Below are 17,917 nucleotides of genomic sequence, written 5' to 3' on the forward strand. Positions count from 1 at the left end.
AGACATAAGGTTTGTGTCGAAAATTTGGAGAATACTTGGAAATAAGCTTTGTTGTAACTGCAATGCATTACTTCTTTGTCTCTTTTGTCTCATCTGCGTCCAACAAACGGGATGTAATATCGTTATTAGGTGGTCTGTCATGAAAATGACAGATCACCTATTATATTCGTCAGAATTTGCTTTATTTTTATTGCCAAATCTTTGTCCCACTTTATCTCAAAATCGGGCATGTCAATTTCCTTGATTTTCATGTCATGTATGGCCATCATTATGGACATGGGAAACGAAACTTTTCAAGGTTATCAAATCATGATGACGTCATCTAGGCGCCATTTGGTAAAATTAAATGATTGATCATATCATCGCAACTAATCATAAAAAATCATCCATATTTGCATCATATCAAGTTCAGGTGACAGGTCATCAGGACATATCATCAGAGGTCATGCAAAGGTCACGACGCGCACGTACGCGCGCGTCAAAATTTTAAATTTCCCCAAATCGACCGTGGTCAAGTTTGGCTACGTGTCTGGTCATTTTGAGCATGTCAAGAATTTGCGCGCGCACAGGTATGCGTGCGCGTTCTTGCACCTACCATCGGTATGCATCTTCGAGTCATCATTTGTTTCATGTCTTTCCATTGTCCATTATCTTCTAATTAATTTGATACCTCATTCAGCCTCTTACGACCAATAATACGGGAATGCGCGTCCATTCAAATTTGCATTACTCGCGCGTGCAAACTTGCAAAATAAGTCATAAATGGGCAAAAATATGCCTATATAAAATTCACTGTAGCTCTTCAGGGAGTCCGTTGACCCCAAATTTTTTCTCACTCTTGGATATAGTCAATATCTCATTTGGAGATTTCGTAATTATGTCAAGATTAAGTTATTAGTGAGAATTACATATTTTCGCAACATACATCAACGTATTTGACCGTATCTTCGTTATTACTGGTCAGTTTTCTCCCAAATTTTGATATGATGTAGTTAAGATAATTCTCTGCAAATAACGTGTGCCTAATTTTCATTTTTGACCACAGCATCAATGTGTTATGACTTGTTTAATTTTTTTCAATTTTTTTCTGGACCTAATTTTTTAGAAATTTTTAAAGGACATTTTTTACTAATCAATTGTACGGTCTTGCTGAAAATGTCAATCCCCCTTGCATTGCGGTTTTTTATGTAGGACATTTTTTTGTAATTTTGCCGGAACTTTATAAGGGGTAATTTTAACATTGTAAAACATCATTTACGCATTTTTTTAAGGAAACGCTGCAATATTGAGACGCTAATGGGTTGAAAAATTTCATTCTGGACTTTTTGCGGAAATTCATGGATTTTTTCTATTTGGTAATTTTTACTAAATAACGTATAACAAGTTTTCAGGTACCTTCTGTCAAATGAAAAATTGTGCAATTTAGTTAATTACAGATTTTCCCTAATTTTTGCAGGAATATTGCATGTATTTGAATATTTTACCTGACGTTTTTCAGCAAAAACCATCAAGAAAGAATTTTCAGGTAAATTTCGAAGTCTTACACAATTGATATATGGATATTGAAAATTCTTGACGGAAAATATTATGTGAAATGTCTAGAAATTTGCAGAGATTTTGCAAATATTTACCCCAAAAAAATATACTTAATTCTTTTATCAAATACATCACTGATGAGTATTAAAGTGAATGCTGTAAAATTGTTACATTGTGAAACTTCTCATAAAAATTATTAAAATTAGCAGAAATTTTGAATGAAAATATTAAAGATATTTTATTTTTCAGAAAGTATCACCTATGAATTTTCAAGTATTCTGTAAAATTCATTCCCAATGATGTTGTAAAAATTCTTGCTTGAAATCATTAAAAAAAATGCTGACAGTACAAAGAATTAAAAAAAAAAGATTTTGCATAAAAACATTAAAGTACTGTCGATTAAAATTAGCTGCTGTGAAAATTAAGGCGCCTTTCAATACGTTATTTTGAAAAACTAATTTGGGTAAAATCGTCTGAAAATTTTGAGGAGTTTTTAAGGCGTTTTACGTGCTCCAAACTTCATTTCGTATTTACCGTTTTGCATTATCACCACCATCATTATAATCATCCGCGATTGGCATCACCACATTAATAATCACATTTAGCAATGGTCAAAATTTATTCCTATGATGTCTATGATGAAGATTATCAATCATATCTAAATGATTCATTCCATACAACATTAGCCAACACTGAATGAAAAATCATGACAGACCACCTAATTCGTCCACATGACGAATTAAAATCTAGTATATATTTATATATGTATATGTATGCATATATATATATACGATAGACCAGGCAATATCTGTTCTATTATATAGTCTACAATGTATATGGATTAGCCATCGGAGATTGCATTCTTCATCATTCTCGCTCTCTGATTAACCCCAAATTCTTTCTGCAGCTCTGATCCATCTACGTCATAATGTAAAAAATTCGGAAAATACCTCAAACGCGTTCTTCATGCAATCGACGCGATAACACTAGCGCATAGTCGGATCCAGGGGGGGGGGGCGAGGGGTGGAGCAAAAAAATTAAAAAGAAGGGGAAAGAAAGAAAAACAGAAAAAGAAGGGGAAAGAAAGGAGGAAAAAATAGGAGGGAGACAAGTGAATAAAATAAGGTCAGGAGAAGTCTTAAAAAATGATTTAAAAAATATTTCATGCCCACAATATTAAATTTTCGCTCGCTCGCGCTTCGCACTCGCATTGCCTTGTAGGCGATACACATATCTTGCTCAATAGGCTGATATGTAGCTTAAAATATCAAGTTTTCAAGTCAATATACAAAGCATATTTCAGCTCAGACATCGAGTTTTCAATATTTTGTTTGATTTACAAATTGATTGCTATGTAAAATGTCCGTTTTATGTTGTGAATATCATTTGCAGCTTTTTGCGCTGGGCGCTCGCATTATTTGATTTGCCAAGTAGGCCTACATATTCTCTTTGTTTATTCCATAAGATTATTTATATATTTATTCTATAACAAACTAGTTAAAATCCCCCTTTTATGACAGTTTATAAAAAATTTCGTCTCGCGATTTGCGCTCGCATTAATATTTACAAATATATCAACTCATAAATCCTAATCATGATTACAAAAGTGCTTAAAATATTTTGTTTTCAGGCCTCAATGTCAACAAATTTCACTCACTCATTAGGCTTATTACATTAATATGTAAATATGATAATAAAATTTCATGAATTTCTAATAACTAAATTGTCCCTTTTTCAGAAAGGAATATCGAGAAGTTTCATATTACGGGTTCATATCGCATTCAGAAAGGAATAGGAAGATAGTCATTTTTATGTGATGACAAAATGTCCTAAAGCCTAGAATTTCCAAGTCCTAGTTCAAAATAATAATAAAAATATCAGCTCGCGCTTCGCACTCGCATCATTAAGTGCTATCAACATCCACTTCACAATTCCCCTACACAGTGCTTAAGATAGCGCATAAAATTATCATCCTTTTTATACCGGATCAAATAATTTCCACTCGCGCTTCGCGCTCGCATTATTGATGTTCATAATAAAACATAAGTATTCAGAATGCCCTGAATCTGTCTAACTCTAAAACACGCGCACACATGTTTATTAAAATACGCAGCTTGATCTTTATTCAAAACGTGCTAAAATTATCCAGTTTCAGATCAGAACATCAAAAACTTTCTGCTCGCACTTTGCGCTCGCATTGTTAATGTAGGAAGATACCAAATTACCCATCATTTTTCATGATTTACAAAAAATGAATAGGGTGTTCCATTTTAACGTCTGAAATATCATTTTATTTCCGCTCGCGATCTGCGCTCGCATGAATTGTTTGGTTATTTACCTATACCGTTAATGATTACAAAAAATGCTTAGAATGTCATTTTTTGTAGGTCTGAATATCAAAAATTTTCAGCTCGCGCTTCGCGCTCGCATTATTTAATAGTTGAAATATGCATCGTCTGAATGGCTAACTGCCAAACTTCCTTAACCGGTCCCTTTCCGATCAAGCCAAACAATATCTGCTCGCGCTTCGCGCTCACAGTAATTATATAGTTGCATACACATCTTGTTCAGGTCAGAAAATTGTTGATATTCTGATCTGAAACTCCACACTGAATGTAAAATGGTTTGAACAAATAAAGAAAACTCAGACGAACATAAGAATAAAGATTTGATCAAAATCAGACAAGGAATATCACAGTTATTGTATTTTAAAGATGAGCATTATTCCAGTGAAACATTTTAGGCATGTCTTCATTAATATTCAATGAGCAAACTGGTGATGTCATATCCCCACTTGTTCTTTTGTATTTTATTATATAAAATTAGGTTTGTTCAATTTTTTTCTTTCAAGAACCAAAACAGTTGAATTGACAACTGATTTAGTCCATTAGATGTTCTTTGCTGCAACTTATTTCATTATGAGGGAGACATATCATTCACTCTGGTATGAAAAAATGAAACTATTTTGATTCCACAAGAAACAGGATAGTGGGAATTTCACAGCATCAGCCAACCTATGAAATATTCATGACGACATGTATATCACCATTTTCATAAAATATTGCTAAACTTTAGAATTAAATAATTTAACTAATGGTTATCAGATTTTGATAAAATGTATTCATTGTTCATAAAATGTATTTGATATAAATATTTTCAGCCCGGAGTACACCCCCCCCCCCCAATCAAGCTGCGTATCTGAATAAACATGCCTGCGCGTGTTTAGAGTTAGACCTAGAATATGGGCATTCTAAATACATTTTTTTATTATAAAAATCAATAATGCGAGCGCGAAGCGCGAGCAGAAAATATTTGATATTCCGATCTGAAAGAGGGTGATTTTAAACACTATTTCAAGTAATGTGTCGGAAAATTCTGAAGTGGGGGGGGGATTCTATAAAACGTCGTTCATTTTCATTACATTTCTGTTATTTATCATACCTACCACTAGATTTCCAGGAGGTGCGCTGCCTATGGAAAATAACACACGCAGCACCCCCAAATTTTGGGGGTGCTTCACCCCCAGCACCCCCGCTTCCCAGCCCCCAGGGCCATGGGGCAGGGCGAAAAAGACTGAAATTTGATTTATATTATCTGACTTGTAATTTGTGTATACAATACACGGGCGGCCGGGCGCGCGCTCACTTAATTTGACATAAAACCTGGAAGTTTCAAGTCCAACCACCCCCATGTCCCTCCCTGCTATCGAAGAGTGTGTATGGTTATCACGTATTGCGCGCGACCACGTCTGTATCGGAGTGCTGCCCCGCTGGAGCTTGATTGAGTCGCGTTATAGGAGGGATGTTATTGGAATGTGTGAAAGACTATGTAAATGATTTGCGATTGTCGGATGTGATAATTATGTACATTATAACATATTTAAAAAAATACAGGGGGACCCGATTTTGTGGGGGTGCTGCCTATGGAAAATAATACACGCAGCACCCCCAGGATAATTTCTGGGGGTGCTTCAGCACCCCCAGCACCCCTCTTCCCAGGTCCCTGCCCCCCCCCCCCCAATTTTTCACGACCAAGAAGAAAAAGAGAAAAGGAAAGGGATAAGGGTGAAATATAGGCCTATTTTTCCAAGTTTTATGTAAAAATCTATCACAAAGTTTGATTTTTGTATTTAAAATGTCAATTTTTTGCTCGCTGGCTTCGCTCGCTCGAAACTTATCAATTTTGCGCAATATACCATATCGAGCCCCCTCAAAATTTTTGGCTCATTACGCCACAGGGACAACTTCAAAGAAACAAACAAAAACTTTAAGCGGCCGATCGGGGAAAATATGGGTGAATTTTTTTTTCGCCCCCCCCCCCCCCTATTGGCGAAAGCTGGATCCGCCCCTGCCAGCGCGCACATGAAAAAAACTACTGCATATGTTGTGAAAGAAATGAATAAAGAGAACAAAAGGGAGAATAGCTCTGGGAAATTTGGGGACAGTCATTGAACTGTAATACTTCATCATTAAACGAGACCTAATTCCACATTGATTTTCCAGATATCGAGCGAGCGCTGCGGCATTTTTCGCGGATATACGGTCCGCATACAGGGAGCATGTGCAGTTCTCCCTTGAGATAACATATCGGGCGGAGCATGCGCAGTGTTCTCCATGCAAGTTTACTTACTTTACTTACTCCAACGATGTTGTAGGACTAATCCTGTTCATCGATCAAAATAGAGATGTCCATTGCTGCTCTCCTTCAGACAAAATTACACAGATGCACTGCTTGTGTTGGCAGGGAGGGGTGGCAGGGGTATCGAGGACAGCTACAAATTCAATGAAAATATAGGGAGCTATATAAGAAAATTTTACGGAATTATTTTCAGCGATTTTTGTTTCCTAGTGAAATTCTACTTTGTCACATGATCTGATGACCACGAATTGACCAATCGTTTATCTAGAATACTCATGAATATTCACGAGAGGGATATATATGATGTACGAAATTAATCTTAAATTGCTTACTATCTTAATAATCTTTATCAAATAATTCTAACTTCATAAACATATTGTTTTCTTCTTTCGTATTCACATGTTAAACGAAATTGGAAACGTTTATGAAACGCACAGAAGAAAGCACGAGCCATTATAATAAATTTAAGGTATATTATGTTCTTGTTCAATATGTCAAATAAACGTGATGAAATCGTTATATTTACAATTAAACCTATTATTCTATTACCACTAGACGAATCTTCAATACTTATAAACGACGAGACGTTTTACTTCAGTGTCTACACTTGGGTCTACGATTATCAAAGACTTTACAGAGATTGGCTCTTCGAAACGAACACTGGAAATAGCTTTCGTGTTGACCTGTATATAAACGTGGAATGCTATAACTATTACTGTAGACAAGGTCATGAAGGTGGACATGATGGAGTGTTCAGTCTTATTATTGGGACAGGAAAAGATTCAACCAACCAGGAGTCAGTTGTTCAAACATTCACTACCGAGATTACTTATTGGCCATACTTTAGGAGTTATGAAGAGTTGTATGTTGACAGCCAAGAAATATGGATTGTTTTGATTGGTCCGCAGTTTGTTGGATATGGTGACAACAGCGCAATTAATTTAGAAATAAATGGCGTTAACATGTCTGGTGAGTATTTAATTAACATGAATTAGACTGATACAAGTGTTTTATTTGATCGATGGTTCCGTGCCGCTAAAATAGCCCGGGAAGGCCCGGGCTATTTAAATTTACCCCTCAAACTCCTTCCCCGCCTAGATCATTAGAATGTATATAACTGAGGAGGCGTTCGTTCGTTCGTAAAAAAATAAGTCAATGTAATAATCGCAATTTAAGGACCGCCATAAAGCCGAAGCGTGAATAATGATATCAATCTGAAAAAAAATATTTTGAATAAGTAACCCACCCATTCTTATTAAGTTTATAATCGAAATAATTATGACCAATATTTAGTCCTAATTCTACATGTCTTAGCTTAGGCCAAGGTAATTTGGTAGCCAAGAACTTGTCATTTCGTAATTTTACTGATTTTAAAGTATTTTTCACTTTAATCGCAAGTTTAGTGGGTCATATAATTGTGGTCTGAGCGAGATGCTCCTGAGTGGGTAGGATAAAAAAGTTGAAATGAGGATTCATATATCCGTACTGTTTTCATACAAACGGAAGCTTCTTTATTACGATACGAAAACAGGGGCTGTTATTATTTGAAAACAATTCGTCTTAAATCCCTTTTGAATGAATTTACATAAGTGGGCACATCCGTGGCTGTACGCAGACCCCCCCCCCCCCCCCTGGAAAAGGGGGCGGCGAGACGCACACATATTTTTTGAAGAAACTCGAGATTGACGGAGCTTGTCATGGGGACCTTTGCGTGTTTTGATGTGAAATTGGAGGATTTTATGTACACTTCTGGTGAATTTTGTAAAAGTTAGGTAAAAGAGGGAAGTTTTTAAAGTCCCCCACCCCCACTGCGTATACGGTCGTAAGCACAGTCGGAAAGATAATCGTGTCGGTGAAAATTTAATGAAAACGAATGTGCATAAGAGACTTGAGCTTGACAAAGCTCCAGAGGTAAGTTGTTCCCCATGAAGTCGAAATCAAAATGAAACTTTTAAAACAAAAACATGTATGACACGCAAACTACACCTTGTAAATCACGTCTTCACTTATTTAACCCAAAATGATAGGGTATTTGGTGGGGATTGGACTCTTTGAGAACGTATTTTCGATCAAAAATCCATTTTGCAAGGCATTATGAGATAATGTAAGCATGGTAAATTTGACTTATCTTTAATTAGTCATTCTTATTTAAGCACAACTGGGACCCCCCCCCCCCCTTCTCACTTCGCGGGCTGGTATCCGCAAAAGCTTTTGTAATTTTGATTTTTTAATTCGTAATTTCACTTATCTTATATGTAAAATATAACTTTCTTTTGTATTTAATATCATATATGTGTAGGATGGATACCATGCAAGGATTCAAAAACAAGTGTGTCTCCAGATTACGCATGTAACGGTCGGTACGAATGCGACGATTACGGAGATGAAATATCATGTGGTAAGGGACTGTTAGACTGCTATTACATTTAAACAGTTATGACTAAACTTCTAAATACTTGTATACTAAAGAATCAGAAAAAGAAAGGCGCCATTTGTGTCTAACTCGTAAAGAATAATCGATCATGTGAATTTCAATGGTATTAGTTGGTTAAGTCAAGATTAAGCTCAAAACATAATGTTAAGGGGTCTAGATACTAGATATTGATATGAAACTGAAGAACCGTTCTAAGTTAAATCAAGATACCTCCCCCCCCCCCCCCCCTGGATTGGGTAAAAATAAATGGTGAGGTTCGTATTTACTCTTATTGAAAGGATATAAAGCAAATTATAGAATAAGCAAAATAATATGTATATATACACTTTCAATAAAAGTAAATCCCAACCTCACACACAGGATGAGAATATGGGGGAAAATGAAGTGTGACCAGTGGGTCGTTTCATAAACCTGTTCGTAAGTTAAGAGCGACTTTAAGAACGACTGGTGATCCTTTCTTACGCGCTTAACCATCGCCAATGAATATATCATTTACCACAAGAAAGGATCACCAGTCGCTCTTAACTTACGAACAGCTTTATGAAACACCCACCTGGGCCCCGTCTTATAAAGAGTTGCGATTGATCCGATCAATCACAACTATGGCAAGCTAGTATCGTCAAAATCTACAATTCATGTTTGTTTTCAAATGTTTTCTCGATATTGTATATTTAAACATATATTGTTGTCTTGACAATTCAGTGTGCTCCCCTTTGTTTACAAAGGACGATGTGCAAATTTACTGTGGAAAAATATGACAATGATGGATTTCCATATAGTTGAGGTTTGATCGATCAATCGTAACTCATTGTAAGATGAGGCCCTGGTCTCTATTTACCGTTCTTAATTGATTTATTTTGTTTTTGTTTTTTAATCTGATATAAAATGCAACCACGAAAGAAAATTTTTTTAAAATGCCTTAAACATTTCAGGTGTCATAATAGATTATGCTAATAGCTAATTAAATACGAATAACGCACAAAGGTAATCGACTGTTCAAAAAGATTCATTGGCAGCTACACTTTTAAAAGATTGGCATGTACTTGAAGATAAGTACTTGATCTGTTTTCCAAAACTTTAGAGAGGAATCTTTGTGGGTATAGATGTGGGTACTTTTTTTTTTTTTTTACATATATGTACCTTTTACAAAGCAATTATTCATGAATTTATTTTATTAATGTAGATGATGAAGATATGGTTCTTTGTAATTTTCAACATTTCTGCCTCTGAAAATACTCTCGTTGTAAGTTTACAAGTGTAATATTTGCTCTATATTGTTCTTGATTCTCTTTTCGTGTGTCAGGTTTGTTATACTTGTCTCTTCTAACGGAGCATTGAATAAATGAAATGAAATTGAATTTTTGAATTGAAATTAATACGCTTTTATTTTAACTTTAAAAATGTGCGCTGATTTAGTCTGCTGTTTATTGTGTTATTGACAGATCGTTCACCGACCATCATCAGTGAAGGGGAATCTTATGCCATCTCAGATTTGGAATTGTTTGAACGGGAATACCATGCCTTAATTATACAAACCAACCAATACTCTAGATTTCATATCAGGTTCCAACATATCTCTCTTGGCTGTTGTGATGAGCGTGTGCAGATCGGAACGGGGACTGATCTATCTGACGAAGATTCCGTTATAATGTCCATCCAGGGATATACGAATTATGTCGATGATGTTTATGTGAATACTACCCACATGTGGCTTGTCATGACTGGTCATAAGGACTCTGACAACTATCCTAATGGTCATGTCGATATGATTGTCACTGCTACCTCTCTTTCTGGTGAGTTTATTATGGTGGAGTTTTTTTAATTATATTTTCATGGTGGCATCCTTTAGGAGAGATGTTCAGATGACCAATTCCCTTCATGGGGATATCCTAAAGGATGTAGGTATGGCGAAATCCAAGATCATGTCATCCGATGATCTCTCTAATTGATGTGGACATGATGAGATCTGAGGTCCTGTCATATCTCTTCAGCAGGATGTTGACATGGCAACATTCGAGATCCCGCCATCTCAACCATCGTTTCTTCTACAAAAGTTGAAGAAACAACGAGACTAGAAATGCTGTAATCTTATCATCTTGTCTAGAGGGTGTTGACTTGACATGACTTGATCTTGGATATTGTACTGTGATCATCTCTTTTGCATGATGTCGACATGACAATATCCATGATCTAGTCATTTTGTCATCTTTCCTAAAATGTTGATGTGAAGAGATGATTATCCGTACACCTGGCTGACGCGTACTGTATGTGTCAAAATTCAAATTCGAGGGGATCGGAGAAAACCTTTCAAGATAAAAAGTTTAATGTAAAGAAGCCCTCATGAGCTTGAATTTGAATTATCTGTATTTACACAGGAAAACTTTGAAGCACATGGTGGCTGATTCGAGTCGTTCTCATTGTGATGACATTGTTAAAAACCCCAGCTTACAGTTCAAGGACAAGTCCAACCGAACAAAAAGTTGATTTGAATAAAAATAGAAGGATTTAACAAGCATAACACTGAACATTTCATCAAAATCGGATGTAAAATAAGAAAGTTATGACATTTTAAATTTTCGATTAATTTCACAAAACAGTTAATGCACATCCTGGCTGGCGCATACATTCGTAATTCCGAAGCTTCGTTATTCCGAAGGTTCGGATATTCCGAAGGTTCGTTATTCCGAAGGTTCGTATTTCCGAAGGTTCGTCATTCCGAAGGTTCGTTAGTCCGAAAACGAATGATTAACGAACCTTATTTCGTTTTCGGACTAACGAACCTTCTGAACAACGAACCTTATTTCGTTTTCGGATTAACGAGCCTTCGGAATTACGAACCTCACTTCGTTTTCGGACTAACGAACATTCGGAATTACGAACCTCATTTCGCTTTCGGACTAACGAACATTCGGAATTACGAACCTCATTTCGCTTTCGGACTAACGAACCTTCGGAATAACGCCACAAATGTTCGGATTAACGAACCCTTTTATGTTTTCGGATCAACGAACATCGAGGTATAGGCAATTTACGTGTTTCGGAATTACGAAGTGTAACCCTGGCTGGTATGCAAATGAGACTATGAGGAGACTTTTGTATTTTATTATATGAAATATTATAATTTTCTCCCCATTGTCAAGTGATACAACGATTAATTCCTCCCTGAACATGTGGAATTAGCATTGTTTAATAATATATGATTCAGTCAAGTTGGTCCTTATTGTAAAATCTATAAAGAAATGAAATATTGTATAATTCAAACAATAAAGAACAAAAGAAATAGTAAGTGATGGACATCATCGACTGACCTACCTAGTTGTGCATATCACTGATTTGTCATAACTTTCTTATTTTACATCCGATTTTGACGAAATTGTCAGCACTGTGCTATTTTAATCTATTTATTCAAGTCAGCATTTTCCTGGGGTGGATTTAACCTTTAGGCTATGTTTTTGAAAGGAAACTCTAGGTGGAGGTGGATTTATTCCTTGAGTGCTTTAGCGTTTATAGCGGCTAAGGTTGTGATTATAACATGATTATACAAATGTACATAATATATTTATTTTATATGATTTTTGCTCAATAAAACATCATCTTACAACTGTATAGTTACCCTCTTAGATGATTTGGCCGGCATTTCTAGTATTTTTACCTGATTTTATGGCAACCTTGTCCTAGACAATACAGTTTGAAGAATTAAGTACCATCAGAATGTATAAGAAATGCCTAGGTACTGTAGACATGGTAGGCCATACCATGTGTAAAGCAAGTTTATAGGCCATTAAAGCACGTTAGACATTCCTATAAAAAACGTGCCGATAATTCAAATCGAAAATATACTACAGACAACCCTATAACGGAAAACCCGCATTTATTAAATACATTTTGTGAAAAAAAAATGAATTCAAGCGTCTCTTTATGTTAATACTGTAATGATTATCAGGACACCCTACTAAACTGCTGAAGACCAACAAATCTTTACATTTGCGATTGTCTTTATTTCTGGTATTTCGATCCCACTTGATGCTAGAAAACTGGAATTGCCCTCGAGATTAGGTAGATTTTGTACGGTTTTCTTGATTTAAAAGGTGGATGTCTCTCAAACCCCTGTCTAAACGGAGGAACTTGCAATCACATTGCTGATGGCGGATACCGATGTGACTGCATGAATACCTTTACCGGACTCAACTGTGAAATAGGTTTGTGCAAACTGGCAAAGCCCCCCCCCCCCCTCCCCCAAAATATATATATTTTTTTTGTTTTACACAGTTTGCCTTTCCTGGAAGATATCTCTGACTCATTTCACCTTTTATCTTATGCTACGACCGTGATATATACGATATTTTGCCAGTTTTTTTTTTAATCTGACAGAGGTAAACACCAAATATTAGTTTTGATTGCACAGATGCTATTATCGGGCTTAACTGAATGACTTGTGTGCAACCAGGATAAGGTCATACGAAGAACACATAAATGTTTACAGTTTGCATTTTCTAAAAAGATATCATTTGGAAAAGTCTGTACAAAGTGAGCTTCATACGAATTTTGGGAGACTGTTGTGAATAATGCTTCAACGATTACATGTTGACTGAAATAGCATGCAGTGTGTCTTCCACTTCCTGAAAGAGTCATTACATATTCTTGGCCCTAGATTCCTATTAAACACTACTGTCTTCTTCCCCCCTATTCATTATTTATATTTATATATATATATATATATATATATATTTACAGCAAACACCAATCCCTGTGTCGAACGAAATCCGTGTGTCCATGGTGTCTGCATTAACATAGGACAAGAACGGTACGAGTGCGAATGCCAAGATAATTATGACGGGATTCATTGTGATGAACCCATTCGTAAGTAATAGCATTCCTATCTCCATATTATAAATTATTGTTTCGGGCAAAGCATTTCAACTCAATGTTTTTATTTCACAACTAGCAAATATTTACCCGACGTTTATATCAAATTCATTACTGAGTTGAAGAAACATCAGCTTATTTAAGAGAAGACTGATTGTTTTCGAAAGCTCTTTATTACGAAAATGAAACCCTCTCTTGGGTCTTATGTTAAAAGTTTCGTTGAATAATTATGTATAAACATGTCGTTCCAGACATGGAAGACGATGCCCGAGCGACACGATAAAACCAAGTTTTTAAACATAGGCCTAATTATTTGTGACATTCTTGTTCTCCTATTGTCTTGCACACTTACCACCATTGTCTTCTTCATCATTGTAATAATCGTTATCTTTCCATATTGCTCGCAATCTCATGGTCCTATTCTAGTTCCAATAGAGGTTTCTCAGCATCCGTCTAGCCAAATAGTCAATATCAATGCCATTGTAAACCTGACATGCGGTTTCAACCATGCCAAGCGTTACCACTGGTACAAAACTGTCAGGGAAGAGGGATACGGTGTCCTTTTGCCAGACAGTGAGAATCGGAATCCATTGATAATCACGTCTGCCTCACACAATGACATCGGGTATTACTTCTGTAGAGGTGAAGGTAGAAATGGAGAAACTTTGGAGACGGCGCGAGCATCTGTATATCTTAGAGGTAAATACAATCATCTAAGATGCAACCTTTTCGACTTTAGTTTAGATTTTTACTTCCTCGGACTACCAGCTGGTACAGCTAGTTACCTTTGTTCTGGATGCTCTCGAATCCTAGCATTCTCGAAGAGTAAACCATGGCTTCTTACATGTATATTGAATACCATTCATAACCAAAATCACCTATTTTTTATTTCCGTGTCATGGATCGACATAGTAGGTCTACCTTCTTAATAATCACATGATATTTCCTTTCTGCTCAAATTCCGGTTATGATTTTTTGTTGAAACATGACAATAAATTTGTTCTTACCTGAATCCCCTGAATGTAACACTAACCTTAAAGCAGATTCGAACCAATAGCGCCATCTTGAGTCATCAGCTACTCATACCTGGCCAGTTTCTTGACCCATAATGTTAGTGTAGTCAAGTAATATAGACCCATTTAAATGATAACATGTTGATTAACTACTCAATACATTTATACCTCAATATTTATGTTACCAAGTATATCAAAACATTTTAGTTTCTCTATACAAATACAATTATAGGTCAGTTTATTATCTGTAGTATTAGTATACATGTATATCTGAAAACGTATATTTTAAGACTGTGTTTATAACACACAAGCAATGAGAGACCACACAGTACACCCCCCTTCCTTTTAATTCCTGTCTGTTTTTTTCCAGATCTAACCAATTTAGAGGTTTTGAATGTTCGATTTGCTACTCCATTTCGCGAAGAGCTTCGTGACCAAACTTCAATAATGTATAAAGAAACAGCTTCCTATATCACCACCTTTGTGAGTTTTTACTGAGTTTTATTATCGGCAATTGTCGCAGAAAACCCCCCGATTCATCATTCTGTTATTATGATGTGCTCCGATAACGATGATTGAGATCATATCTTAGAAACAATTTATGATATGAAATCAGAGGCGTCGATCGTGGGGGGCAGGGGGGTGGGGCGATCGCCCCTCCAATGAAAATATGGGGGGGGGGCAAACATATCGTTTTGCCCCCCCCCCCCCAATAATTCCGCATGTGCAAAAAATAAAATAAGATTATAATGTTACATAGAAATCAGCAAGCGAGATTGAGATACACAACTCGTTCTTCATCTAAAATCGTGCTCAAAATGTCCGCTTTTCAGATTACAATATAAAAAAAATTCAGCTCGCGCTTCGCGCTCGCATCATTTCTGGAGCAAAAACCCATACTTTTCATGATTAAATAGGTGGATAGAATGTCCCGTTTTCAGTTCTCAACCCAAAAAGAACTCCTACTTTGATTTGCAATAATCTTTTGTTGGATATATATCTTGTTCTTTATTATAAAACGTCCATTACACTCAAGTTTTTTCAGATCGAAATATCAAAATTTTCAGCTCGCGCTTGCATTAATTTGTTGGTGAGATATGCATATATATGTATATATATATATATGTGTGTGTGTGTGTGTGTGTATAGGCATATGTGTCTGTGTGTGAGTTTTATTTGTTTTGTGTGTGCGAGCGCCTTTGGAAAATTGATTCATGATTTTGCCCCTCCCCCCAATCTGAGAAATGGATCGACGCCCCTGTATGAAATCAAATCAGAAGTTATAATTCCATAATTAAGCTCCTGAACATTTTTTTTACAATCTCTTCTTTATTCCGACATTAACGGATTTTGTTCATGTTTCTTCCGAAGTCACCTAGATGAAGTTCTGCATTGCTGAAGGGAACGATTTATATTCTCATTATTATTTTTTTATACAAGTTCACATCTAGTTACCAATAATGCATATAGCATTTCCATTTATATGAAAGCAGGATAAAAGAGCATTGTATATTAAATGCCTTGCTCACGGGCATATCTGCCGCGGCCGGGGATCGAACCCCAGACTTTTTCATGTATAGCCAGGCGCCTTAGACCACTCGGCCAGGGCACCTCCACGAATTGAAGTTTAAAACGATCTATTTATTGAGATTTAGTACAGAACCAGTTCGAAGACAATGGATAAAGTTAAAGTATTTTATCCTAAAAAACATAAAGCATTATACTGGGGGTCTGAGGAAACAGTCGGACGATTGTTGTAATAAATTTGCATTTGTTGAATATTCTTCTCCGTCGTTTCTCAACAAACCTTCTAACGAGGATACTAATCAACTAGGTAATGTAATTTCATTAAAGGGGAATCCAGCCTTGGCCATAAAATGTTGTATTGGGAAGGAGAAAAATAAATTAAACAGAATGGTGAAAGTTTGAAAGAAATCGGACAAGCAATAAGAAAGTTGAAGCCGTTTTAAAATTGAGATCACTAATACTATGTAGATTTCAAATTGGCAGCTGGGGAAGTAAATTATGACAAGAGGCAAGGACAACTTTCCCATAGGCCATGTACTTTATTATCAGGGATTTGTGGTTTTCTCCTAAGTACCCTTTCCCCTGGGGCAGTAATCTAAATATAACCCAAGTAGTATATTGTTTTATGTCCTCATGAAAGAAAAATATAATTTCAAATAAAACTTTCAGGAAAAATGACATTTTAGCCATAATATGTATTGGAGTAGCATGCAACTAAATGTAAACATGATAAATTTATAGGACTGTTTTTGAGTGTTAATAATTCATGATAAAATACATCACTGTTTTTCTGGTCTTATCTATTGTAAAGATGGGAGAAGGCTTGAAAAAAAGTACCGGTCTAGAAGGTGTATCGGTAGTATGTAGAGCTCTAAGACCAGGAAGCATCGAGGCTGATTTGAATATCTACCTTGATGACACCAATATGACGGCACTGGATACGGAACATCTAATCAGTGAATCGATTCAAAGTATGGCAGAAAACTCCAACGGTTTTCTAGATTCATCGTCAATTTCAATTCAAAATAACGGTAAGCGCTTTATTTTTATTTCATTTTATGTATTTATTCATTTATTCATTTATTATTATTTTTTGTGGGGGGGGGGAGTTTAGATAATTTAGTGTACGGTCATCGTCGGGTGGTTGTAGGGTGATCGTATCCTGTAACTCGTACGTTCTCCCGAGGGTGGTGTACGACGGTCGTATGTTTTTGGTGTACGAGGATCGTAACTATGTTTCACGTACAGATCAATGATCATCGTAGGGTTTACGATTTTGTTTAGCACTAAGTTACACATATTTTACAATATTTTTACCATGGCTGCAACACTTTATAAAACGGACCCTTGATACATTCATCTGCTGCTTTGTGGCGTTCATTTAATACAGCTGTACTTAACTCTTTTTACTCTTTTTACAATATTGGTGGGTTCTCTGTTTATATCAAGGCTCTCTATATCAAGTAGGTGTGTCGTACAGGTGAAAAATGCGAATGGAAGGGTATGTTTTCCTCTAGGGTGCCTTAAAAAAAAGTGACTTCGCAACTGTGCTCCAAGTTATCTCGCCTCCTGACTTTCTTAGCTTAAATCATGATGCATTTGATTTTGAGAGGGAATTCGCTTATTTTGTTTCAACCCCATTTTTCGGCACAAAAAAAAAATTTACAATACGGTATTCAAGATGCTATATATTACCATTGTTTCAGCTTTGTTCGTTGAAGCCTTTAAAACTTTTGATTTTCTTATTTTGTGAAGCAATTTGCCGGAATATAACATGGATTTCTCCGCGTCTCGAGAGGGTTGAATTTCCAGTTGGTGAAAATGGAACATGGGCAAACTCAACAGGAAGATGTCCGTTCAACACTACACAAGGTTGATCCATTTTATTATCTTATATTGTTAC

At 36.1% G+C, this 17,917-nt stretch overlaps 1 protein-coding gene across 1 annotated transcript in view; it reads left to right on the forward strand.

The window, feature by feature from the left end:
* Positions 1 to 17,917, forward strand: part of LOC129271822 (uncharacterized) — a 43,352-nt gene that overhangs the window by 12,209 nt on the left and 13,226 nt on the right. Inside the window, exons 10-18 of the mRNA XM_064107024.1 lie at positions 6,730 to 7,143; positions 8,474 to 8,572; positions 10,051 to 10,401; positions 12,697 to 12,807; positions 13,343 to 13,468; positions 13,901 to 14,173; positions 14,858 to 14,970; positions 16,826 to 17,045; positions 17,770 to 17,886. Coding sequence (XP_063963094.1) covers positions 6,730 to 7,143; positions 8,474 to 8,572; positions 10,051 to 10,401; positions 12,697 to 12,807; positions 13,343 to 13,468; positions 13,901 to 14,173; positions 14,858 to 14,970; positions 16,826 to 17,045; positions 17,770 to 17,886 — 1,824 coding nt within the window. The remainder of the gene's footprint in view (positions 1 to 6,729; positions 7,144 to 8,473; positions 8,573 to 10,050; positions 10,402 to 12,696; positions 12,808 to 13,342; positions 13,469 to 13,900; positions 14,174 to 14,857; positions 14,971 to 16,825; positions 17,046 to 17,769; positions 17,887 to 17,917) is intronic.

The sequence above is a fragment of the Lytechinus pictus genome, chromosome 11 (genome assembly GCF_037042905.1).
Source record: "Lytechinus pictus isolate F3 Inbred chromosome 11, Lp3.0, whole genome shotgun sequence".
In the NCBI taxonomy this organism is placed as follows: domain Eukaryota; kingdom Metazoa; phylum Echinodermata; class Echinoidea; order Temnopleuroida; family Toxopneustidae; genus Lytechinus; species Lytechinus pictus.